Here is a 24,580-nt window from a genome sequence, read left to right on the forward strand (position 1 = left end):
CCACCTGTCATTTCCCCCCACTTGTCTATCCCTATGGTGCCCATCCCACTCACATTCCCCCCCCCCGCCAGATATACACCCCATTTCTTCTAATGCCTTGTTCTGCCTTGGTGGAGTTCACTGGCCGTAACCCACTTCTGAGCACCCACACCTGGTTTGTCAAACAGTGACTTGCAACCAGGAAGCCATCCGTTGGGGACACTAGCGGAGACTAGGCTGAGAAATGAGAGAGCTCCCACTTAATTTGTGGCCCTTGTTGTGCCTAAGATAGTCACCCCCTTTATCCTGCTACAGCTCTGCTGTCCAGATAACAGGCCTGGACTCAGCAGAGTCTGCATCCAACTGGGAAAAAGCCCGGCTTATAGAGGCCAAACTCCAGTCACTTAATTCTCCTCCTGTGAGTTCTGTGCAGATGCCCTGGGCAGGATCCTGCCAGGCAGCAGCTCTTGCATGGCCAGCTTCCCAGCACACCCCCGCCTACCCCAGGCAAGAGCTACGAGGGGGGCAGTTCCCTTCTCCACTTGACAGTTGCCCAGTGGCATCTCTGCAGAAGCAGCTCGTGGGCCTCTGTCTTTTTGATCTGGCCCCTTAAGCAGCCCAAGATGACCTAGGCCAAGAAGACTGAACTCCCACTGTGGCTCAGAGGAGTCACTGCAGGACAGGGCTGGCGTGTGCTATGAGGAAAGGGTTTTGCTGTCTGGGCTGTGCCTCCTCCTAGGGGCCTTTGGTGCTGCCCACGACGTGCCTTTCACCAGTGTCAAACTGAAGGGCTTTCTGGAACTTTGTGCCAGGCTGAGTTCTGACACGGTTCTAGCAGACACCCGTCTGCCTTGGCTGGCACTGACATGCCATTCCTGAACGCCCTGCTTGGGGATACCACAGAAGGGTACCCCAAGGTGCATGCCAGGGTATGGCTGCTCCAGAGTGGTGCTGAGAACGGCCTCCCTCCTTCCCTCACTCGCTCAGAGGAGCAGGTCCCTCCTCCCAGACCGTAACACTCCCCTTTGCGTTCACAGGTGCAGAGTCCTTTGGGCTGTTCTCATGTATGATCAACGGGGAGGAGCAGGAGCAGACGCACCGCGCCGTCTTTAGGTGAGTGTAGACACGCTCTGCGCTCCAGGCCAGTGAGCCTGTCCTCCCAGAGCACTGGTTCTGCTTCTGACTCCCAGGAGGGGGAAGCTTCTTCACAGCAGTTCGTGCTCTGTGCCTGGCTGGGCTGAGCCCCCATGCTCCCTAACGCCACCTTATGACCTGGAACATCGCTCCCGCTTAAGTGGGGGTTGGGGAGCACCAGTAGCCAAACTCTTGTACTGAATCTGTTTCCCTCTCACTTCCAGCTGGTGCACAAGCTAAGCCCAGTATCGCACCTTATCGCTCCTGGGGTGGGAGGCCTCCAGGAAAATCTGGAAGCAGAGCCACGCTTTGGGGGAATGGTGGCAGCCCCCTCACCTGTCCTGTGGGTGGGATGCTCCCCCACATTGATGCTAGTCTTGGGGCCCAGGACAGCCTGCGGAATTGCCTGGGGCCAGCAGCAGAGGTTCCCTTCCCACCACTTGCCCTCACTGCAGGAAGCAGAGCGTCCCAACGGCCTGCTCTGCTCCTCTGCCCGCCAGGTCATGCCACTTCGCTGTGGCAGCAAGAACGCCACCACCCCGGACCTAGCCTGTTCTGCTCCCCCGAGCAATGTGGATGGTACTGGCCAGGTGTGGCTCTGGGGATGCCACAGGCCTGTTTCTGTTGGACAGGGCGTGACAAATGTTGCAGTCGTGTGCAGTGTCTTTGGGGATCACATGGTGTGAAACCTATCAATGGTTTATGTGTGATTGTATTCCCGTCTCAGGGGAGGGTTACCACAGCTCCAATAGGCAGTAAACCCGGGGAGGGGGTAATTTAAGGTGAGTCATGGAGACTAAACAGCTGTGAAGAATATACATCCTCTGCAGTAGCTTGGATAGGTGCTTTAAACTGGGGTTTCCAAAGACAGGAGAGAGAGCTGGTTTTTGGTACAGACAGTTGAGTTTGACCTGACTCAGGGCTTGCTTTCTGATGCAACAAAGAGAGGCCTTTCTATCCAGGGGAACCCCAGCCTTTGAGGAGGGATGGGGAAGGCTTTGGCCTGCTGGGAACCAATGTTGCCTCTAACCTTTTTTTTTCATCCATTTGTGGAACAGACTTTTCATGCACACCCAGCCATGTGGAAACGTCCCGACCAGTAGAAACACAAAACCTAGCTGTGGGCACTAGGCCAACCAGCTGGACGCCATTTGAATCTCTTCTGAGCAGCTTACAGGGAACACTGCTGGGGACCTATGGGAGTGATGGGCAACTCCAGCTATGGTTAGAGTGTGTGTAGATCGGTGTGCTGCTTTTACGATGTTTTCCCTATAACGTGCTTAGCAGGAGAATAAATGGACTTGCTTAGGAGGAGCTGTGTGGTAGCCTGTAGCTGCTGTGATGCCCTGGTCACTGCTCCCTGGGGACATAGCAACATGCAGGCACTGGCCCTTGCACAGGCTGCCTTGCTGGGGATATCACAGTGTACAGCAGGGAGCTGTGCAGTTTTTAAACTTCCCAGTCAGAAAGGAGTGGGGCAAAGGTCTCTGCCTAGAGACACATGCAGACTGGAGACCGAACCAGGCACTTCTGGAATGGACCACTGAGAGGCATTGGAGGGAGGCAGAGGTGGAGTTGCCCTGTAACTGTGGCCCAGAGGGTTCTTCTCTCCCTGTCCCTGGCTGCTAGGCAATGTTGTGGCTGCTAGGCAATGTTGTGGCTGCTAGGCAACCAGTGCTCCTGGTTGGCCAAGTGCTGGTGACTCGCCCCTCAGGTTTGTGCCTCGTCATGCGGATGAACTGGAGCTGGATGTGGATGACCCTCTGCTGGTGGAGGTGCAGGCAGAAGATTATTGGTATGAGGCCTACAACATGAGAACAGGCGACCGGGGTATCTTCCCTGCTTACTATGCTATCGAGGTCACCAAGGATCCTGACCACATCACAGGTACTGTGCCCCTCTCTGCAGTTCAGGTGTTTCCTCTCAGTTCTGATCTGTAGCGCTCCCCTCACTGTTTCAGCCTCCAGCTCTCCTGTCCAGAGGCTGCCAGCTGTGCCAGTCTTACTGGGGTGTAGAAAAGATCATGATGAGAAGGAAAGAAGCAAATAGAGACCTAACGGACTTCTGTTGATAGCTCTGTGCCCCAGATCCTCTGCCTGCACGGGACTTTAAGGGTGCATCCCTAGGCCTGGAACATTTGCGTGTCTGGGAGCAGGTGGTGGTTACGTAGACATGCATGGATGTCACGGTGGCGGGGCGGGTGCATGTGGGTGCAGAGGCTTGCACTCATGCTGTGTTTGGTAACACAGGTGCGGTAAACACTGATCCAGAGAGGGGCTTATGCACTCATATCTGCCTTGCGCTTTATCTTCCAGCTCTGACCAAGAACAGCGACTGGACGGATCAGTTCCAGGTGAAGTTCCTTGGCTCAGTCCAGGTTCCATATCATAAAGGCAATGACGTGCTGTGTGCGGCTATGCAGAAGGTACAGTAGCCCCTAAGTCCTGGCCTCCCCTGGGGACAGAGAACCTGCATTCCAGCCTGCAGAGCAAAGTGGTTTCTGGGAAGATCTGGGAGCCAGGCCAATGTTTCCCTGGAGCAGGAGGGGACCAAGACCTCATTTTGGGGGACAAGGGCAACAGGTACTCATGGTTTGTGGGTGCCATTGTCTGTCCCTTTGTTTCCTCCCAGATTGCCACCACCCGCCGCCTCACTGTGCACTTTAACCCACCCTCCAGCTGCGTCCTGGAGATCAATGTGCGAGGAGTCAAGATTGCTGTGAAATCGGATGACTCCAGGGAGCACAACAAGGTAACAGACCCCTGCAGCTCTGCTCGCACACGGCTCAGGGCTATCCCTGATTCTCCTGTTCGTATTCCTAGTGCCCACCAGACCACCCTCCAATCACAGCTCATGCTCACTCCAGTAGGAACGATATTCACGTATGCAGTCAGATGCCTGTGATTTGCACCTCTCCTTGTTCCTGGTCCCCAGGGGTTGCAATCTGTATAGTAGGATCCTCTCAAAGAGCCCTAGCACCAAGATCCACCTTCCCAGCTCCTGGGGCAGCAGGATCCTCCTGCCCACTAGGTCCTACCACTGAGGTCCGACCTCCCAGCCCGTGGGTGCACTGCACTGGAATGTTAGTGAACTGAGCTACTTTGATCATCTGAGAGTTGCAGCTAAAGCCACCTGCTGCTACTTTGAGCGTAGCTCTTGTATCCGAGCAGCAAAGCTCCTTAGACGGACGTTGGCAGCTTCTGATTAGCGGCCTGCATCAGTAGCCTATGCAGAGCCTGCAAAAGGCAGGGGCAGAGCCACACGAGGCCTTTGGGCAAAAGCCATTTGGAAGGCATCCTCCAAATAGGGGGAGAATTTCCCTCCTGGGGTGATTCAAGGGTGTCAGGTGCCAGGGGCTGGGGTTTTACTCAGATTTTAGTTGAGAGACTGATTATTTTTAAGAGTAGTATTTGAAAAGTCCAGTTTCTTACCAGACCCTTTCAACACTTGGGCCTGAGTTGAGCCTTATTCAGGGACCACAAACTCTCTAAGCTAGGGGCTCTATGCAGAAAACAAAAGATGGTCCTTGCTCCAAACTGCTTTCAGGCAGAGTATGGGCTCGCAGGTGGACTACAAGGAAACAACAGAACAATAACTGTGGTCGTGGTAGGCAGTGGTGTCCACGCACCAGGAACCTAACAGTTGTCAGGTGTTTTGTAGCTCTTACAAGGCGTTTGAAGTTGGGCAGTGACGTGTTAGCTTTCTGGGTGCTCCTGGGGAGCTCCCCGCAGTCAGGTGGGGCAGCATGGGGGAGAGAGTGCAAAGATGCTTGTTTAAAAATGTAACAGAAGGGCGATGCAGTATTCTGAATGCATGTGAGCAGGACAAGGCGCCTTTGTCTAGGCCAGCATGAGAGCCTGGAGCCAAAGGTTATCTGTGGGGATAGAAGGGAAGGCCCAAGCTTAGAGCTGTTGAATTAGATGTGCGTGTGGGTATATATGTATGACAGCTTTTCTGCTCCCTGGCTGGGTGTTATAATGGTATTTTCAGCAAGGGAAAAACTGCCTCTCCAGGGCAATCAGTGCCTAACTCTAAAAGTGCTCTCAAATGCTCCAAGCAAACACACAGGAACTGAGAGCTCTGTGTAGCTTGCAGTCTTCACTCTCACCAGAATGCGCCAGTACAAGATTACCTCATCCTCCTTCCTTGTGTCTCAAAGGAAACATGCACACACGAGAAAATGCTGTGCCCACTGAGAGAGCGAATAGCTGTCAGCGATGGGACCCATGGGCCTAGCCTGTCACAAGAGTGGCTGTCGGCCTTCTAAGAAAGGATGCGATTTCCCAAGCAGACAGATCCCCTTGAGAGTTCATGCCAGAGAAGGGTTCGAGTTACTAGCTAGCGGCATACATAGCACCTGCAGATGCTGTGCGAGCTCCAGCCCCCGCTGTGACAAGGCACCTCCACCCTCGCTCACAACACCCCCTGAAATTCCAGTCCCAGGATCTGAGCACCGTCCTGCTCATGCACCGCAATCCTGATGTATTGTCCCTGTCCTGGATTCTCCCTCCCTTCCCTCCTCACACACGCACACACCCTGCCCCCACAGCTCTGGCTATGCAGCACTTTGCTGTATTGCAGTCCAGAGCTCTGCAGAGCAGCCAGCGGTGGTCCAACTGTGAGGGGGTTTGTGATGGGCACAAATGGGGTCAGGCCAAGAGACTTGTTCAGGTGGGACCTGATTCTGGAGCTCCCGGGTGGGAGATGGGTGACTTGTTAACTTCCTGCGCCCCCTAGAGGCAGTCCTGTATCCCCAGCATGCTGGCTTGAGTCTGACAGCTCTTTCCTCCGCCCCACAGGGAAATAAATGTAGCCACTTTTTTCAGCTGAAGAATATTTCCTTCTGTGGATACCATCCAAAGAACAACAAGTAAGTGCCCCAAGGGGCCTCCGTGATTCTGCTGGTGGGGGAGAGAGGCCCTCTTTCCTTCTCAGCCTGCAGAGTTACCTGGGAGCAAGGGCGGGGAGGTGGCTTTTCTGCTGCTGTCATCTTCCTCTTCCTCCCTATGGGTTTCCCTTCCCTGGGAGTGCTCCTTACCTTTCCCTGCAGTTGCAGGCAGGGACCAGGCCTGGGAGCGTGCTGCCTGCAGCCCCAGGATGCTGGAAGAAAAGGTATTTGCAGCAGGGGGGGGCCAAAGATGGGGCTCACAAGATGCTGTGTGTGACTGTAATGGGACCAAAGGTGAGTCACTGGACAGTGGAAGGTTTTCCCTGTTGGGAAATTTCCTCTTTTCCCTTGGCCCTGCCCAGTAGGGGGTGGGACACCACAAGGGATTTTTGGGGTCTCTCTTTCTTGGGACTCCCTAGCCCAATCTCATCCCCCAGGCACCAGAATTAGAGTGGCTGGATCCCAGTTTGTGACTTTCCGTCCCTTCCCCAAGGGTAAGCCAGGTCTTGCCGCGAATGCTTCCTAGATCCTGGGCGGTTTCTCTACTGGGACATGCAGCCTGCGTGGGAGGCAGACCCCTGCTTTTCCAGTGCAGCCCCGTGCCTGGTGTCTGCTCACACATCACCTGCTCTCTCCTCTCCCAGATATTTTGGGTTTATCACCAAGCACCCAGCTGACCACAGATTCGCCTGTCATGTCTTCGTCTCAGAGGAGTCCACCAAGCCGCTCGCAGAGTCCGTAGGGTGAGTGCCGAGAACCGTCAGAGGAAAGGTAGATTTCTTCCCTAGGGTGGTAGTTTCCAGTCCCTGCTCCAGGCTCCATTTCCTGCCTTGGTTATGAGAGTCGTCTGAGCTGTGTCCTGGGGCACTGCTACCTTGATTTTAATTGTGGTGGTCTCACCTACTGTGGATCCTGGGCCATGGACAGGAGCCGCCTGCCAGCTGAGTGAGGGCGGGGAGCCCTGTTTGGGACAGCAGAAGAGAATGAGGATTGGGTTCCTCAAACTCCCAAGTGTTTTCCGTGGCAGTTTGGTGCTGTGTAGAGAAAATATGGGGGTTGATGTCTAGGGATGGGGGGTGGCTTTTGGGACTGGGCCAAAAGCCAACAACTAATTTCACAGGAGGCCCCAGCCGGGTGAGGCATTGTATGGTGGTAGCTGTTGCCCTGGGCTGGACTGGAGCAGGTGCCCTAGAGGTGAAAGGCTCTGGATCCTGTTCCCCTGAACCAAACTGGAGTGGAGCACTTGCATGGGTGGGTTTGGAAGTGTTGCTGTGTCGCACAAGTACTCTCACTAGTGACACCACGCAGCTGACCTGAGCCGTCCTAGCTACTCAGTGGCCAGACCTATGGGTCGGCCTCCCAGCCATTTCCCCACCGCTGTGTAACGTCAGGTGAATGGTTCAGGGATGGCTTTGGCCTCGGCACTTCCATTCGCAAAACACTGCTCCTCCTCCACGGCAAAGGACGGCTGGCTTGCACCACTGGGAGAGGCCAAGACCTTTGTCCCCTTATTGGCCAAGAGCTTTACAGATCCTGGGAGTGCACAGCAAGAATGGGGTGCTTCATTGACCCTCTGTGATGGGGTAGCAATGAACCTCTACTAGGTTCAAGGGAACAGCAGCACCGAGAGAAGTCCCCAGCACTCTTGGGGACAAGATGTGCAAACTGCGTTGCGCAGAAGGGCAGGCAAGGATGTGTAGGGGCCTGGGGGATTGCTCCACAAGAAAGGGCCGGGACCATCACTCAAGTAATTCCAGGGTGCCGATGGAGCCTGGGGTAATAGACAGGAGGGGCTGATCTGTCCCTGGGCCCCAGGAGCGAGCTAGACTAGAAAGGACGTAAGGGGGCCTTTCCAGCTCCAATTTCTAGAACTCTACAAAAATAAGTCTCTGAATTCTGGTGGGGGCTGGAGGCCAGTTCAGAACCCTGCCCAAAGGCCGGGGGGAAATGCCTGCAAGGTACAGGTGGCCACACCTCAGCCTGCTCTCTGCTCGGTCTGTTGCAGGAGGGCTTTCCAGCAGTTCTACAAGGAGTATGTGGAGTACACGTGCCCCACAGAGGACATCTACCTGGAGTAGGGGCTGGGCCAGGCACCTTTCTGTACAGACAGGACCAGCAAACTCGCCCATTCCCCATCATGCATGGACAAGCTGCTTCGACACTGGAGGAGGAACAGAGCAGGAGAGGGCTTCCCCAGAGCATGGAGCACTGCCTCTTTTCGGGACTCCCCTTCCTCAGGCCGGGGGTTGGGGGATGGGAGGGGGAGGGGCTGAAAACAGGGTTTATTGTAAAATATTCCTTTAGTTTATTCTGTTGGGGATGGGCCAATGCCACAGGCACGGCCATGATGGCACAGGATGGGGCGTGGCTGTGGGCTCTAAAGGGGAAAGAGGCCATCTGGGGCAGGAGTGCGGTGGTGGCATTGGAGCTGCTCTAGGAGAGAGCAGCCAGTCGCTGTGCAAGTCAGAGGACTGGCCTGGTGTGAGGAGAGAACACTGGTCACCCTCCCCCCTGCAGGAAATGGAGCTGGGTGCTGGAGTGAGGACTCCCCCCAGCTCCTGGCCTGGCTTCCAGCTTCCTCCAGCTCCCTTTTGTGGCCCCTCAGGTTGATTTTTAACTCCAGGGCAGCATTGGACTCGCACTGTGAAGCCACAGCAGCTGCTGAGAGCAGGAGCTGAGAGGAACAGGCCAGGGGGTAGTGGGCAGCTCCACCCCTGTCCCCAGGGCTAGGGGCATAGGCACGGCAGAGAGAGGTACCACATGGAAGATGGACTGGCCCCTGGAGGGAAGAGCCGCCTGGTTTGTAGCCTCCCTGTCATTCCCACCTGAATGTCCTGAGAGAACCCTCTGCTCTCCAGGGCTCAATAGTAGCCTGGGCTGAGACTATGGGGCGGTATTTCTCCTCCCCATAGAGGACTGAGTTTGAGAGGAGGCGCTGGGAGCAGAAGAGTCAGTGATACACCCCCCCCATCCTATCAGGGTGGGACGGCTCCTCCGGAGTCCGCTAGCCTTCAACCTCCAGATGGAGGGACTCCGCTGCTCCTCACCCCCACCACCTGCAGGTGCCAGGGGCTGGGGGCTACTTGCCTCCTGGGATACAAGTTCAAAGGTGTGGGAGATGCTGAGAGGCAGCAGCTCTGATCTGCCCACAGTGGGGTGAGCACAACTTGATTTCCTTCCCAGTGTTCAGGCTGGCACTGGTCCCATCAAGGGAGAGAGGCAGCAGGAAAGACACAAGTGGGACTGCCTTGAGCTTTGGTAATATCTAAGGGATGATACGTCTCCCCTCCAGTCAAGGTTTCTGGCCTTCTGGATCTGCTGTGGTGGCAACAACTATTAAACAAAGTTTCATGGAGCTGCTCGTCGTGTTTCTGTAAGTCACTAGAACGCTGGGCTAGGCTGGCAGCTCTCCTCTGTTACAGCTGTGCTACGTGGCTTCCTTTCCCCCCCTCATTCTCGCAGCTCCAGGGGCGGCCTCAGAGAGCACCCCTCCCCCAGCTCATCAAGCCCTAGGAGGCGTGAGGGTCAGGGCAGAGCAGCTTACCTGGCAGCTGCCCAGGATGACATTCTATGGACTGAGTTCTCTGTCTGGCATCCCCAACCCCGACACTCAGTTGGCACCAGGCAGCCTTCAGTATGGGCTACGTCTTCAGCTACGTCCGCTCCAGCAGCTGAAGAAACAGCCAGGGGAGCGAGGGGAGAAGTGTGGCACAGGGGCGGGCAGCCCTCAGCCTTAATTTCCGCCCCCCCCCCCCCCCCCAACACACACACACAGCCCCTCAGCCTGTCTTGCTGTACAGTGCACCTTTATGGAGCAGCTGGCGCACAGGGCCGGAACTGGCGTGTCTAGACATTGGGGCTCATGGAGGCCCCACTGCAGCGAGTCCATGGGCGGCTCAGAGGACGTTGTCATAATAATACTCTGCCAAGTCTGGCTCATCTCGTTTGCTCTTGTGTGCCTGGTGCAGGTCTGCTGACTGCTTCCGAGGTGCCCGAGTCTGGAACTGGGGGTGCTTCGGTTTAATGCCATAATCTGCAGGAGGACAGAGAGCAGGTGAGGGAGAAGGGAGGACAGGCTGGGCCCAACACAGCCTCTGTTGTGCAGACACGGCCTGCAGGGCCTAACGATCCAAGTCTGGGGCCTGCGCTCCCCTGCATGCCTCCCGCCCTCCTCCCACGTTTGGTGTGTGAACTATCAAAAGCAAGCCTGGGCAGAGGCAGCACCCGGACAGGGCTGCTCCTAGTCCAGCAGGGCCATCACCCTGCACCAGCAGGCGATTCTGTGCCAGGCAACAAGGGCCTGGCAAGTACCCAGCACGGGGAGGGGTAGAATCACTGCAAGTGTGCGTGCGCGTGAGTGGAAAGTGGCGGTGGCTGGCGGCTCCCCGCAGCGTGGCCGGCTGAACTGGGGGCCGGGGGGCAAGCTGCAGTTTGGACTTCTGCCCAGTGGGCTGCGTGGTGAGCCACAGCTGCCAGTGGTGGAGACCCTGCTAGCTCAGCGAGGCTGTGCATCACCCAGGTTAGCCTTCGAAATAGCAGCGCCTTCCTCTGCAGGGCTTGCAGCAGCATTAGGGCTGCTTGCCTCAGCTGGAACTGGCTCCTACAGGCTAGTGTTTGGGTAAATAACAACCCTTCCTTGGCCCCTGCGGAAGGTGAGCTGAGCCCTGACAAGGCTTTCCAGGGGATCCCACTCACAGCAAACCAGGCTCTTCCAGGCTCACTAAGTGACGGCTAGGAAGCCTGTCCTCGCCCCTGGAAGGAGCCCTGCACAGGGCAAGGCTGCAGACTCAGGCTCACAAGGCTGAGGTGCCCCCTGCTGATCTGTGAACCTCCTGAGGAAGCTGCTTTCTCCCCTCGCACCAGCATAACGAGAGCCTTCCTTTCTCTCCTGTTCCCTGCCTGCGGGGCCTCGCCTTTGCTGGGGCAGGAGGCAGTGCTGCTGCTGTGCTCACTGTGGAGGCTGAATGGCAACTGGCTGGGTCCCCGGGACGGGGTTAGAGCAGAGTAAGTTGGTTACCATCCACCAGGCCAAAGTGCTGCTGCGGAAGCTCCAGGGGAGCAGTGAAATCCTCGGCGACTGAGTCGCTGAGCCTGCAACAGAAACGCAGGGTCAGCGGAGCCAGCAGAGTCCAAGGGCTGAGCCGTTTTCTGCAGTCTCCTCCCAGGGGGAGGGCTGGGGCTGCCTGAGCCTTCCAGCTGAAGCTCATCCCTCTGTGGACCAGCTCCTGTCTCAGCCTGTGAACAGCACTCAGGACGCTGGGCGTAACAGAGCAGCGGGGCTGGAATGAAAAGGTAAGTAATTGCACTTGGCCTTGGTGTGAGCTAGACCAGGGTTAGCGCTGAAGTCGAGCAACGCCGCAGCCCCAGGAAACAGACTGCTTCGGCCACGTTACACGCGTTCGATGAATGCCTTTAGTGTGGACAAAATGGTATGTGCTTTAGCCTCCCTTAAGACAGCAGGCTGCATTGTACAGCTTGCAGTGGTGCATTGACAGGCAGGTGCTGAAGGGAAAGGTGCCCCCTGGGATGGAGCAGGTGGGTGGCTGATAGGCTGTTCGCATTGGTTCTGCATGATCCAAAAGGACAATTTAGTCTCAGCTTTAATGCCTGCCCTCCAGGATCCACCTCACTTCCCAGCAGGGGAGGACCATGGGTTCCGCTCAGCTCATTTGTCGCCTGCTTGTGTTCTGGGGGAGGCAGAGGAGAGTGTACACAAACATTGCAGGGGCTGGGTTACCTTTGGAGAAGTGGCACAGAGAGCACGGTCCCCAGCAGGAGCGGCAGCAGCAGGTGCAGCTTCATGCTGCCCCAAGGGCCCAGCCCAACGAGCTCATGTCCTTGGGGAAGCAGATTGACCCCAGCCTATTCTTTTTCATTGATGGAACAAAAGGACACTATGATTCCGTACAGTGACATCACAAAAGGAGCCAACAAGAGTGCCAGTTGCCCCACCAGGAGCTGCCAGCAGAAGGCAAGGCCTGGAGGAAGAGCACCGAGGCAAGCCTGGCAGGGAGCGTCAAGCTGGGGATGACGCAGATGTTAACTGTGTAGGTGTCTGGGCAAAAAATATTATCTCCTTTGAATGTAACTGTGATGGCAACATCACCATCTACCCCCTTCAGCCTCCCCAGTGCCTCTACCACCAGGTGCTGAGAGCCTCTTGGACCAGGCTGGAGCCCAGCATGGAGCCAGCCCTTAACGCCAGTTTAAAACGGCTGTCTGTCTGCTGCGGGAGCAGCTCTTGGACCACTGCTGCTCATCACACGCTCTCAGGATCTGAGACCCACAGCGATCCATGACTTCCACATCTGACCTAAGCAGCCTTGCATGGGTACTTGTCAGGCTGGCAATCTATCTGGAGGGACAGGGCGTCTAGTAAGCATGGCTCTGGCAGGCCCAGATGCGCAGCTTATGTGTGAGCTCCCCGAGAGCCCGGTCTGTTCTGGTAGCATTCAAATTGCCATCCTCTTATTTAACTCTCTCAATGTTTGCCTCTTTCCCACAATCTTCACTTCTGCTGCTCTGCATCTTCTCGGCAGCAGTTTCCCCATCTCCATCCCTCCTTGCACAGCTGCCGAGGCTGGGTGATGTCTGCCTTCCTCTCCCTTCACAAGGCACCTCTGCCTGAATGGAGCATGGGCCCCAGCCCAAATCACTATGCTGCTGCAGTCTGGACCAGATGCTGTCACTGCTTATCCCTGTGCAGTGTCTGAAGTATACTGCACGAATGATGCTTTCCAAAAGGGCTGTCCCCTGCTGTGCTGGAGCAGCCCTGGAGCTCCACATTTTCTCTTGCTGGTTGAGCTGAGAGCCTTGCAGGGCACACAGCTGCTTCTGCTCCATTACAATCAAGCCACCCACTCCAGTGAGAAGGCCAAGTTGTCGATTGCACCCACCACAGTAAATGCTGGTTGCCCCCAGGCTATTTTAAATAGGTGCATTATCACCAGTTCAGCCCTCTAGTCTGTGGCCCACTCCATGAACCGCCTTCTGGCTGACGTGTCATGCTGGCATTTGATAACCAGGGGAGCACTACTCAGGGACTCCTGGCAGCCCATGGTTCCTCTAGTGTCAGGCTCTAGCCTAGAGAAAACCAGGCATGGGCCAGGCTGGATGCGGCAGACTGCATCATCAGAGCTGGGCATGAGAAACTCAGGACTAGACCACACCTCAAGCTCTGCGAACTGGAGTTTGCACCACTCCCAGCTGTTCCATGCATTGTTTTGGCAGAACGATGCTCTTTTCCTCTACTGTTCCTCAGCCAGCAAAGCTACTAACCACCCCAGTCACTGTACTTGCTCCAAGACTCAGCTGGGCCCTGGCCATTAAACTTTGCACTGTGCACATTGGTAAATGTTTGCTGAATTGATTTGTCTGCACTCCCCCCCAGGGGCCCGCCCCACCCCCCACTGTGGCTGGCAGCTGCTCTCCAAGGCTTTTTAGTGCACATTAGCTGCTGGAAAGCAATGTACAGGCTGTGGCGTGCAGTACCCCAGGAGAGCTGCAGGAAATTGAACAGCCTGAGCCAACCACCAAGAGTCCCAGCCTGGGGAAGACAGACACCAGCTGAGCAGCACGTGGGCATGTCGGAGCCAGGCATCCTCCAGGGGAAAGAGCACTGAAGAACATGAAACCGATGGGGGCCATGGCAATAAGGGAGAGGCCCTGAAACAGGGAATGGCCCTTACTGCCAAACCAAGCTATAGTGAGGGGCAGTTGGCCGGCAGCCTGAGATGCAGAATACTCTTGCCTTGCAATGCTCTCTTACCCCACCATACAGTTGTGGAACTGAACTAGCCGTCCTGTATGGGAAGAACACCCCTGAATGACCTGCTGTGAGCAGGGAAACTGCAGCCGAGGGCAGAGAACTCAGACGGGAGAAATCTTGGGAGGACATAGGCTCTCAGGCTGCCTCTTCAGCACAGCCAGCTTCCTCAGCAAGAAGAGCTCTCCAGTAGTTTGAGGCAGGAGAAAAAGGTCTTGTTAATGCAAGCCAGGCCCAGGGTCTCTTCCAGCACTCTGAGCAGACGGACCATCCGAAAGGCACTGGTGCCAGTGCCTGACTTTATTATGATGTAGCCATACAAAAACCAAGTGCTTACAAAAGAGGTCCTGGACCAGCACTGAAGCCACCATATGGTACGGGCTGGGGTAGCAAAGTTCTCACCCCCATCATGCCCATTGTTCACAGCTAACTGTTTTAAAAGAAGAAAAAGTGGGGGGGGCACAAGCCCCTGGATAATGGGAGGCTCTAATCAATGGTTTAACTGGAAAAAAAAAATCCACCAGAAACATCTCTCCAGCCAGCTCGCTCTCCCCAGAGACAACCGTTCCCATTCTGAGCCAGCCGTGCTCAAAGCAGCAAAGGACCACTCCCACCTCAGCCCCAGTTGTAGAAATAGATTTTCTGCCAGGCTGGCAGATAGTTCATCATTGGTCCTGAAATGAGAGAACAGAGGACCCAGGTGAGCCAGAGTGGGGACAACTGTGTACTACTCTGCCCCTCCATCCCAGCCCACAGCCTCCTAGCTCTTCCCCCAGGAAAATCACCAGCTGGGCCACGCTCAATAGTGGCACTGTGCCTGCTGGGCACCGAGCAGGACAAAACTCACATGACCCACACTAAGCCTTGGAACTTGGACAGGGCCAACAAGTGCACCACTGACAGCTCTGCAGTGGGAAGGGTTTCCTCTCTGCCCAGGGTTTGCTTCTGCCCATATGGGACAAGAGAGCCCCAGCCATGGCCCAGGAAAGGGGGAGTGGCCCAAAGATCAGCGGCAAAGACACCGTCTCCCTCAGTTCCTGATTAAGCTGCAGTTACGCTGGTTCTGCGGCCCACTCCGGCGCAGGCCGTGCCTCAGCAGGGAAGCAGAGGACACTCCGGTTTGTAGATGGTAAAGTGCTTTGGAAGAGGTGCTAGAGAGATGCATGATGGTTTCTATGCTTTAATTTACAGTCCACCCACCGCTGCCTTGGGCTAGGCGGCCCCAGTAGCACGTTGGAGAGGGGTTCCTCGGTGTTGTGCTTTGCACAGCTCGGTGCTTAGGGGGTGGCTGAAGATGGGACGCAGGCATGAGCAGAGCTGAGTCGGGGACACGGCCCGATCTGCACGGCAGCATGTGCTGGAGGTCAGGTCTGAAGTGCACTGGCAGAGCTGTGCAGGGCACCCAGGACTGGAATCCAGCCAGCTCTAGCTGCAGGGTATTTGAATGATTACCAGCACGGAGTAAGTCCTTAAACCATTTAACCCCTCATGGGTTGGACTGAAACCAGCATCTGAGCATTAACAGCAGGTGTTCTGGTGGCAAATATCCTCAGGGCTTTTCCACGTTCTAGTCTGTGACATGCATCCCATCCCCAGCTGGAGCCCCTTCCAGGGAGAATGCACCCAGGCCCGCTGCCTACTTACGCGTGACTAACCCCACGCCAGGAACGTAATCAGCCAGCAGGCGGAGCAGGAACAGGATCCGGCCCCTAGGGGGAAGAGAGTGTGGTAAGTCCAGTGCAATTACCTCACCTTCCAGTCTGCCAAATACACTAGAGAGGCCCCCTTCTTCAGCTGGGGGATCGGGGCTTCTCTTGGCTCAGCTGCTTTGCAGCTCCTGACTAGCTGGCACCCCCAAACTGCTGGCTCCGCACAACGGGCTGTGTCAGGATATTAAGCAAACCACAGTGATGCAGGTCAGAGTGAAAGATGCTGGAGATCTTCAAGAGCCTGAGTTCACTCTGGCTTCCACCCTAAGGAGAGGCACCAAAGATTTGGTCCATCAAATAGCCTGCTGGGGACTGGCCACTGAGAAACCAGCCAGCAGGACCCCTTACTCTGAGTATCGGTCGTAAAAAGGAGATCTCAGCAGGTAGTACAGCAGGAGGATGGTTCGGCGTCTCATCTCCAACCGCTCACGCTTATTCAGGTCTTTCATATCGCTCAGTAAACTCAGGCTGGAAAGAGAAGGGCAGGGAGCTAACTCAGATCTGCAGGCAGGCAGGGGAGTTCTATCTAGCATCTAGTCCCCGCAGCGCTCAGCTCCATGAAGTGGAATACTGAGAGGCTTCCCCGTTGCTCCTCAGAGGAAAGGCAAACTGCTCAGCTGGGGACTGTGCAGAGCATAGGTGCTGCAGGGGTGCATCCTCAGAATGCAGGCGTGAGACTTCTCGCTGCCTCAACTGACTGCTCTCACCTGCACTGCAACCCACTCCTCCTGCCGGAAGGGCTGACGCAGCCCAGAACAACAGGGCACCAGGGGAGCAAATAGGGCTAATGCAGACAGACAGGCCTGGGAGTTCAGCCCCAAAACGCCCAAATGGAACCCAAGCACCACTGAAACCTAAGACAACCTCCTCCAACTGACCTTGTGATATCCAGGATTCCTGAGAGGAGCCAGGGCTTCCACGATCTCTGGCCCCACACACCTAAACTCAACACTCAGAACAGAGAGGTCAAGGAATGGAGAGATGATGTGTTTGGCCAAAAGGACCCTGCAAGTAGCCCTACCAAGCCTGCCAGGCAATGGCTGCTGAGCTCTGATAGGTCAGTGCTGCAAAGGCCCCACGGAGGAGGCCAGGGTGACCTGCTCTTCTAGCCCACGTAGCTGAGCATACAGGGACTGCGGCTAGGGCCCCTCACTCACGACCAGCTGCATAGAAGGCTGCGCGCTGAGGCCGTAGTGCTCTGGTTGGGTACCAGGCACACCACAGGCACTGAGAAAAGCCAAGTTAGGATACAGTGGAAGAGAGGCCGGGTGATGTAGACAGATTCTGCAATTATTTCCTGAAGCCCCAGAGGGGTGGGAGGCTGGTTCATCTCCTCTGCTCTTCGGTTCTGCTTTCCCTCCCTTTGCTGGGGAGACCCCCAGCGTCTGGATTCCAAGGCTGGGGCTGAAACAGAGTTGCAGACAAGGTTTCTGACACAGACTGTGCCTTTCCCAAGCACCAACCCACCGATGCTGGCCTCTGACTGATGCCCAGGGGAGGGATGGGGATGGAAATGGGAGAACTCCAGGGGCTACAGTCACACAGTAGAGCTGTGGCTCTGGCTTTTCCCTAGCAAGAAGAAAGTGGCCACAGCCAACCCCGAGGGAACTCCCCTATGAGCTGGCGCAGACACTCGGAGAAGGCCTCCCTGGGGATCTGGCTATTTCAAAGCATGAGGACCTGAACAGTTGTGATACAGGTAACTGACTGACTGAAATGATCATGATGTCAGGCCAAGAACAAGCTCCAGGCCCGCTGGTCTCAGGGGGCAGGGAGGCAGAAACAAGCCAGGGATGGGAACAGCACCCTCTTGGGTAAGCCAGCCAGCTGCTACTGGTTACGCTCCAAGAAGAATCTTTAGCTTGGCCACAGAGCAAAGGCAGACCCAGCAAGCGCAAGGGGCTGTGCCAGGACACAAGCTGAGCAGGAAGAGGTACTTACTGCTTTCAAGGGACCTCACAACGCGGCTGGAGCGCTTCCCAACATATGTCCGTTCCTTCCCTGCCAACCTGCCCTCCTTGTCTGCCAAGACAGAGGCACCACAGTGAGGCCAGGACTGCAACTTCCCTGCAACTGTTAACATTTTTTGAGGTGCACCAGGAGCACCCTCTGCTGTGTCAGAAGTTCTCACTGCAGCTTCCTCCACTCTATCTAGAGTATGAACTGCATGAGGCCAGCCAACCTGAGTGTGTGTCTGACACCTCCTTGTGCCAGCTGTTCAATCTGGCTTTTGTGAACCTGTTAACACTAAGCCCAGGCGAGCACAGTGCAGGAAGGTACATGGTCACGTACGCAGCCTGCTTCTGCGGCATTGGGCCCCCGCCCCCCACCCCTCTAGCCAGTTTTGCAGACCTCTTTGCTGTGCCAAGCTTCGGCCCATTAGGGCCCAGAGTCTACGAGAGCAGCGCTGTTAAGTTAGCGAGACGCACGCTGGGAGAAGGCTGGTACTGGAGGATTGGCTTGTGGAATTTTTACAGGTTCCATGCTGCCCAGGGCTAATGTGATGACACGTTCCCTTCCCTGTGGCTGAACTTACCAATGTCTGGCAAGTGGCAAGACGCTGAGGCAATCCCAGTGCAATGCACTCACCTTCTGGCTGGAGCTGCTGCTGCTGCTCCCTATCCAGTGGTATGATGGGAGGAGATGTCTGGATGCCAGCTTTGTACCACAGCAAGAGCAGGAGGCGCAGGATGGCTCTGTGGGGCACAGACAGGCCAGGAGCCATGAGCATCAGGCATACACTACAGAAACCCAGCAACATGGTGAGGCAGCAGCCGTAGGGGACAGGGACCACACAACCACTGCTCTGCACTGAGCAAACAGGGCCCACAGCCACTGAGCTCATAGGAACAGACATAGCTCATCACTGGTGCTCCCTGCTGCACCTTGACTTTGCAATGCCTTACCATTGCCAGCAGCACCCCCAAACATGCACAGCCTCAGGGAACTAGTCTGCACCACCTTCTTCCACGAGCTCAAAGCTGCTGGATGCTCACAAGCCTGGGTCAAAGAGCCCTCTGCATGGCCCATTCTGTACTCACAGACCCTCCGCCCAGAGCACTCACTTAGCCAGCTGGATGAGGACAATGATAGTCCATCGGCCCATCTCACCCCAGACCTTGGCAGCCCCCATCTCTGCAAAGACTTCAACACACTCGAGCACACTCAGCCAGGTCAGCAACTTCTGCTGAGGTAGTGACTGCAAAACACAAAGAGGGGCAGAGGGTGAGAAGCAGCAGGTTCTAGGGGTGTGTCACACGATGTGTAAGTCCAGCCCAGTCTGAAAGTTCTCCTTTCAGGGTGAACCAAGGAGTATCATCCTGGGGACTGCTGGGAAGAACGGGCAGATTTCCTTTCTCGAGGGAGCCCACTGATCATGAAGACTGCCTGAGATCCCATTCATTTCACAACTGGCCTTCAGCACTGAAAGGCCCAAGAGAATGTTGAACTGGATGGGCCTCTCTCACTATAAAGCTGCAACCCTGCCTATAGGCTGACATCCTCCAGCTGGCACAGGGCCTGAACACATCCAAGCCCAGAGAATAGGCAGTTAGCAGAAGAGAGGCCTTTCTGATAGAACTCTTATCAGTGACAGCTGAAGGCAGGCTTGGGCTATGGAGAAATTCTTACCAGAAAGAAGCAGGAAAGGTTTGTTTTTCTTTTGTTTTACTGTGCATAAAATGCCATAAAGGGAGACACAAGGGGTCTGATTCTATATTATATCAGACAAGAGTTGCAGCCCAGGAAAGGGGAAGGACAAAGGTGACTTTAACTCTTTTGTGCATCCCAGATTCTGGGCTTCTCAATACCTAGTTTGGCCCAGGCTATAACTCAGCTGTTCTAGGCCAAGGGCTGAAACCAGAGCAACATAGTGCTAGCGCATGCCAGATAGTCAGAAGGCTGTTCCAGCTGCTTTACACCACCAGAGTCTAGTAGTGTAAAGGGGCTACAAGGAGGACTAGAATCTGGCCTAGCAGCTTCTACAAAAATATTTCTGGAAGCACAACCTCTGCACATAAGCATGGGAAATGCATGTGCCAACCCCCCTACTGCACAGAAGAGCCTTACCACAGGCAAGGTCTGCTGTAGCTCCTTTCGGAGGATCCAGTCATTTAACAGCACCAGGAGGTTGGAGGCAGAGTACACTGGGGAAGATGAAGACAATGATTCACATGGGAAAGAGAGACAGACAACTGACTGAACCATCCCACACCCAGTCATAGGATACAGCTGAAGCAGAGAATTCAGGAGCAAAATCTTTCACTGAGGAACTGAAGGGGTGAGACAAAGAGGCTCAATGGTTGAGAGAGGCAACTTTCCTCTTAGTGGCATTAAGGGAATGAGTTTTGAGCAAGGACTGTGCTCCAGGAATTTGACCCTAGTCGGGGGGGGGGGGGGGGGGGGGAAGAAACAGATTGATCTTGCTCCAGTTTCTTGCCAATGCTAATTTAGTAACCTAGCCACTCTGTTTGGTTTCATTCCAACATCAGCTGGTACAAAGCACCAGATCATCCCCTGCTACTTGGTGCAGGAAGGCACAGTTAACAAACTGGAGAAAAGGAGCTGGCAAAGAAATAAACATTTCCACCACACCCAAAGGAATGTCTCGCTTCACCCTGCCCAAGCTGAAGCAATACTTGCAGGAGCATTAGAAAACAGCAGCCACTGAATAATCCCAGTCAGCAGCAGCACTACATTGTCAGACTTATGCCTCTTTTCCTGGTACAATGTTATTTGGCCTGCCCATCCTAAAGTCTGACAGTTATCTACACAGCACAACTCTGGTGCCACATATCAATTCACCACCAGACGTACCAAGCTCAGAAAGTTCATGGGAATCAGAAAAGCGACCTGAGAAATAAAGAAAGGAGAAATATTAGAGGAGGGTCTGTCATGGTGCTGAAAACCACCACACTCACTGCTTCACAGGGAAACAGTTACTTCAATGAATGCTGGAAAGGAATTCTTAGCTTAGTAAAATAGTTTGAAGTATCCCTAAGGGAGACCAAAGTTTAGTGTTCTCCAGCCCTGAAAAAAAAAAATCAGGATACTCCCTTCCCTTCCCATTGCTATCCCTCATGCCGGCCATGAGGCTTTATTATTATCTTCTCCATCCTTCCAGTAGCTGTTCAGGTCCAGTGGGTGTCCTGCAAGCTGAGAAATGCTCTATTTCTCAGAGTCCTACAGACCAAAAGTGATGCGCCCAACTCTTCTAACCCAGGCGTTCTGACTTGTTTTTTTTAACACTTTGTTAAACTGCCACGCACAGAGCCAGCTGCACATGGAGCACGGACCTTCCTTGTCTCCTCCACCACAGGCCTGTGTTCAGAGCTGCCGGATCCTGCTGCACAGCAGCGTGTGACTCGCAGAGATAAAAGCCCATCCTTGTCTCAACCTTAGTAACTCGAGGCAAAGCAGACGGACCCTACAGGCGAAGGTGACGACGGAGCGAGGCCCTGTCAGTGCAATTCGTGACCGAGCAATAACACCCCCCGCACCGCTGTCTCAGGGGCCGGGCTGGCTGAGAGCGGCGGGGCGCTGGCAGGCGGCGCTCCCAGGCACGAGGCTGCAGCCCGGGCTCGGGGCCCGGCGGCGGGCAGGACGCCCGGGTTCCTGCCCAGCTCTTCTCCCCTGCATGTCCTGCAGCTCCCGGGCGCCCGGACTCCTGGGTCCCCCCAGATCCCCACCCCGGTACCTGGCAGCAGGTAGGAGAGGCCGCGCACGGTGCCCTCCAGCTGCGCCGTGGCGGCCGGGTGCTGCCGCACGTACTCCTGGTAGCGGTGACACAGGCGCCGCAAGCTCCCCAGGGGCCCGGCGGCGGCCATGGCTCCCCGTCCAAGACGCGCCACTACTTCCCCGCGCCAACTTCCGCGTGCGGAGCCGCGACGCGCCTGCGCACAGAGCAGCACCCCTCCCCCCGCCTCTCTCTGCGTCTGCGCACCAAGGGGCGCCCTGCCGCGAGGCTCCTGAGTCGAGCACCGAGCGGGAAGGAGGATGAATCGAGCGCGGAGCGGCCGGGAGCAGGTGATTTAAAGGGCTGAGAGGGCGCGAGCTGCAGCGCGCCGGCCTCAGGTACAGGTGGTTGGGGTGGGGTGGGGTGCCCCGAGGCTGGCGCTGAGGCGAGCAGGGGCAGCCTCGTGCTTCCGATCCTTCTTCCCTCCCTCTCTCCCTGCGGGACGGGGCTGCTGCCGGCTGGGCTCGGCTGTGCGAGGAGCCGCCGGCTGGGGCACTTCCCCTGCCCGGGCCGAGGCAGCGGCCCCGCTGCAATGGGGTCCTCCGGCGTCGGGCCGGGGAGGGGTGGACGGGCGGCGGCAACGGCAACGGCAACAACGCCTTGTCCCTGGCTGGATTCAGGCCGGGGTGGCTCGGTCCTGCCCTCTCGCGGCTCTCCTTCGCCGCCAGGCGGGCGGTCTCCGCCTAGGTCTGCGGCAGGTGGAACCGGGCCCCTGGCGGTCGGGCTGGGACTAGCGGAGAAGCGAGTCACGGAGGCGGGACTCCGGCGGGCGTGGGAGCTGGTGAGGTGCGAAGCGCTCTGCTGGTACCGCAGCGCGGCAGGGCCATGGGGGGTGGCTGACTTAGGGGCCCTGTTAGAGACGGGTGGGGGGGTTACTTCGGGCCCTTCACTTCGGCGCCGTTTCTGGATCCGTAAACACGCGCACCTCCCGGGGTAGGGGGCTTGTGGGAGAGAAGGCAATGGAGAGGCGGTCTGGGGTAGGATAGACGCGGGGAGATGGGAGAACATGGGTGTGAGTGAAAGTGTGTGATGCAGCTGCTGCCCTGGAAGACGTGTGGTAAAGCTGCAGGAGTGGGGGCACCTGGAAAAAAAACACTTTCTTACTGCTCAGCTTGAGTAATGGACATTGTCGGGTACTGGAGCCCCTTGGCTGCAGTTCAGGTGATTGCTGGGCAGTAGGAAGGAGAGTGCAGACTCTGCACTAGTCTTGGTATGAGACTACAACCAGTCCAGTCAGTGCTATGTCCTCCCAGTGCCTCCAGTTGTCTCTGCCTCCAGCAACCTGTGCTCTAGCTGGCTAGGCTCTGTCAGATTAGACTGTTCCTTGGGAGACTGACTGACCTTATAGTTACCACACCACACCTAGGCCAGGAGCGCCTCAGATGACATTGTGGTGCAACGTCCAGGAGCCTGAAGGTTATACCCCTTGAAGTAAAGCAACTGCCACCAAGGCGTAGCATTAGGGAGAAGGTGTTCATTTAGTGAAACATGGGTGTGTATTTAAATGGTAATGGAAACACTCCATTGGATTTCCAGGCTCTTGGGGTTTGTTTTATTGGGAGGAATTGTCTCCTTAATACTTGTAAGATGTGGAGAAGTGGCCAATGGATTGGCTTAGTTCCAGCTGTAGGCAGGAGGCCCTTCCCTCTAGCAGAGGTGGGATAGTATCCTGTGAGGCCTGAGGGTATGCTGTCTTCGGTTGTTACAGCTGGTGTTTGGCTGCTCAGTAGTGTGGGACCCATCCCACTCCCTATAGTCTTCTGAGTCTCAAAGTGGGGCAGTTGAAGAAAGGTGCCCAGAGTCCTTGTGTGGAGTAAGTGATCTCTTTCCTGGCTTAGTTGTGAGCTCACCATGCATGTTCTGGAATAAATTGTGTGCTCCGGATAACCTATAGATTTAGAGAGTTCTTTAATCCCTGATGCACAAGCCCTTGCTAGAATAGAAGGCCTGATTCACGGTGGCATCTTGTAGGGAGCAAGGTTGGATGGAGAAACTTTCTAATTCAAATCTAAATAAAGAGGGTCATCTGAGACAGGCCCAGAAATGTGCATTCAGAAGTATTTTGGACAGCAGTGCTGTTGACATGACCAAGCTTTCAGGACCTGCATTGTCCTTCAGGGGTCTGGAAGGCATCCCCTTGGCAGGCTTTCAATGCTGGGTAACCTCTAATAATCCAATTTCTGAAGTGATTCCTTGTACTCTATCTTTAATGTTAGTGAGAGCTAAATGGGAAAAGTACCAGACACACTGCATGGAGCACATGCTCTGAGTGACTCTAGAACGGAGAGGGAAGACCTGTGGCCTGAAGCAGGCTGAGGATGTCATAGCTGGGACTCTGTGCTGACTCAAATGCTACACCCTTTCTGTGAAGGTGCATTAGAACTGGAGCAGCACAGACTGATACAAGCCATCACACTGAGCCCTGGACCTCTTGGCTTGGGAATGCTCAGTTAGCTCTTCTTTTTTCGGTGTCTTGGTGCCTATACCCTTCCTGTCTCTGACTGGTACAGGATCCATTGCTAAGGAGATGGATTTCTGCTTGACTAAGAACAGTGGCTTGCTTAACTAAAACCTCTTATATATGGAGCACAGTTACAGAGAAGTGGGATCTGCCTCATGCAGAAAGCCTTTTCCAGAAATCCTTCTGTGGTCTATAGCTATCATTATTTGGCTCCTGATGTTTGATATTGCTTGTGTAGGCAACACTTTTCATTTTTGATCCCCCAGTTATCCCTGTGTTCTCTAGCCGAATCATTAGGAATGTATTTGTTGTTTTGCTATCTCTCCTATAAAGTCCTACATCTGCCTGAATTAATGAATGAGTTTCAAGTAAGATGCTTTGCTGGTTCTCCAGAATCAGAAGTGAATGGTGCCTTTTGAAATGCAGCAATTGGGCATGAGTAGCAGTCGCTTGAGTTTTCATGTTACTAGCCAGGGATCAGCCAGTCCTAAACTAGTTATAATTTTCTGTCCTTCCCAGGTCTTGGCTGCCTTCTTAAAACCTTACCTGGCGGTGTCCCCCATTCTTCTTTGTTACCCCAGGGGCGGGAGGCTGCCCTGCATCAATCTTACCAGGCTGTGAATTTTTCACAGGTCCCAGCTATGATCCTGTTTAAACAGTTTTGACTAGTTGGACTCTTAAAAGGTTGATGTGAGCTGCTCCTTTATGAGTAGAAGCAGCTGGTTGTTTCCGCATTTCTTTGGAAAGGTCCCTTTCCCTAAATGACCCAGATGCCTTACGGTCTTAATGTTTCTTATGGATAATCCATCATCAGAACATCATTTAACTAAGACACAATTGGCTTCTCCCGCTGTATGTTAACTACACTGGAGGATGGTTCAAGTATCCAACTCTTTATTCATCTGAATTA

General features: G+C 55.2%; 3 protein-coding genes across 8 annotated transcripts in view; 2 read left to right on the forward strand and 1 right to left on the reverse strand.

Annotated features, from left to right (window-relative positions):
- The window catches only part of MAPK8IP1 (mitogen-activated protein kinase 8 interacting protein 1), a 46,355-nt gene extending 38,107 nt beyond the window's left edge, over positions 1–8,248 (forward strand). For both annotated transcript variants that reach the window (XM_074997548.1, XM_074997549.1), the window contains 7 exons: positions 1,017–1,092; positions 2,828–3,000; positions 3,429–3,538; positions 3,745–3,864; positions 5,913–5,983; positions 6,646–6,744; positions 8,007–8,248. In XM_074997548.1, the coding sequence (XP_074853649.1) occupies positions 1,017–1,092; positions 2,828–3,000; positions 3,429–3,538; positions 3,745–3,864; positions 5,913–5,983; positions 6,646–6,744; positions 8,007–8,079 (722 nt within the window). In that variant the 3' untranslated portion in view covers positions 8,080–8,248. The remainder of the gene's footprint in view (positions 1–1,016; positions 1,093–2,827; positions 3,001–3,428; positions 3,539–3,744; positions 3,865–5,912; positions 5,984–6,645; positions 6,745–8,006) is intronic.
- Positions 8,249–9,897: 1,649 nt separating this feature from the next.
- PEX16 (peroxisomal biogenesis factor 16) lies at positions 9,898–21,367 on the reverse strand. Of its 2 annotated transcripts, XM_074997569.1 has the most exons (12): positions 21,171–21,367; positions 20,291–20,326; positions 19,544–19,620; positions 18,541–18,674; positions 18,065–18,171; positions 17,417–17,497; positions 16,727–16,879; positions 16,354–16,426; positions 15,824–15,943; positions 15,411–15,475; positions 10,954–11,092; positions 9,898–10,034 (listed from the first exon to the last, which is right to left on the reverse strand). In XM_074997569.1, the coding sequence occupies exons 1-12, from the start codon at positions 21,298–21,300 to the stop codon at positions 10,022–10,024; spliced, it is 1,128 nt and encodes a 375-aa protein (XP_074853670.1). In that variant the 5' UTR covers positions 21,301–21,367; the 3' UTR covers positions 9,898–10,021. The 2 variants fall into 2 exon arrangements, with proteins under 2 accessions (XP_074853670.1, XP_074853671.1); XM_074997570.1 differs by lacking the exons at positions 9,898–10,034; positions 10,954–11,092 and adding an exon at positions 13,425–14,440.
- Positions 11,174–24,580, forward strand: part of LARGE2 (LARGE xylosyl- and glucuronyltransferase 2) — a 50,159-nt gene continuing 36,752 nt past the window's right edge. For 3 of the 4 annotated variants that reach the window (XM_074997559.1, XM_074997552.1, XM_074997558.1), the window contains exon 1: positions 21,480–21,547. The gene's annotated coding sequence lies outside the window, so the exon portion shown is untranslated. Of the gene's footprint in view, positions 11,294–21,479; positions 21,548–24,580 lie in introns of those variants that run through there. The other variant, XM_074997553.1, reaches the window with a different exon arrangement.

This window comes from Carettochelys insculpta, chromosome 6 (genome assembly GCF_033958435.1).
Source record: "Carettochelys insculpta isolate YL-2023 chromosome 6, ASM3395843v1, whole genome shotgun sequence".
Lineage (NCBI taxonomy): Eukaryota > Metazoa > Chordata > Testudines > Carettochelyidae > Carettochelys > Carettochelys insculpta.

What these genes read in the sequence shown, in the direction of transcription:
- PEX16 (XM_074997569.1), bottom strand. Translation starts at nt 21,300, where the DNA reads ATGGCCGCCGCCGGGCCCCTGGGGAGCTTGCGGCGCCTGTGTCACCGC. An exon ending in TTTTACGACCGATACTCAGA is followed by an intron (nt 15,476 to 15,823) that starts GTAAGGGGTCCT and finishes TCTTCCCCCTAG; the next exon opens with GGGCCGGATCCTGTTCCTGC. An exon ending in TGGCGTGGGGTTAGTCACGC is followed by an intron (nt 11,093 to 15,410) that starts GTAAGTAGGCAG and finishes TTTCTGTTGCAG; the next exon opens with GCTCAGCGACTCAGTCGCCG.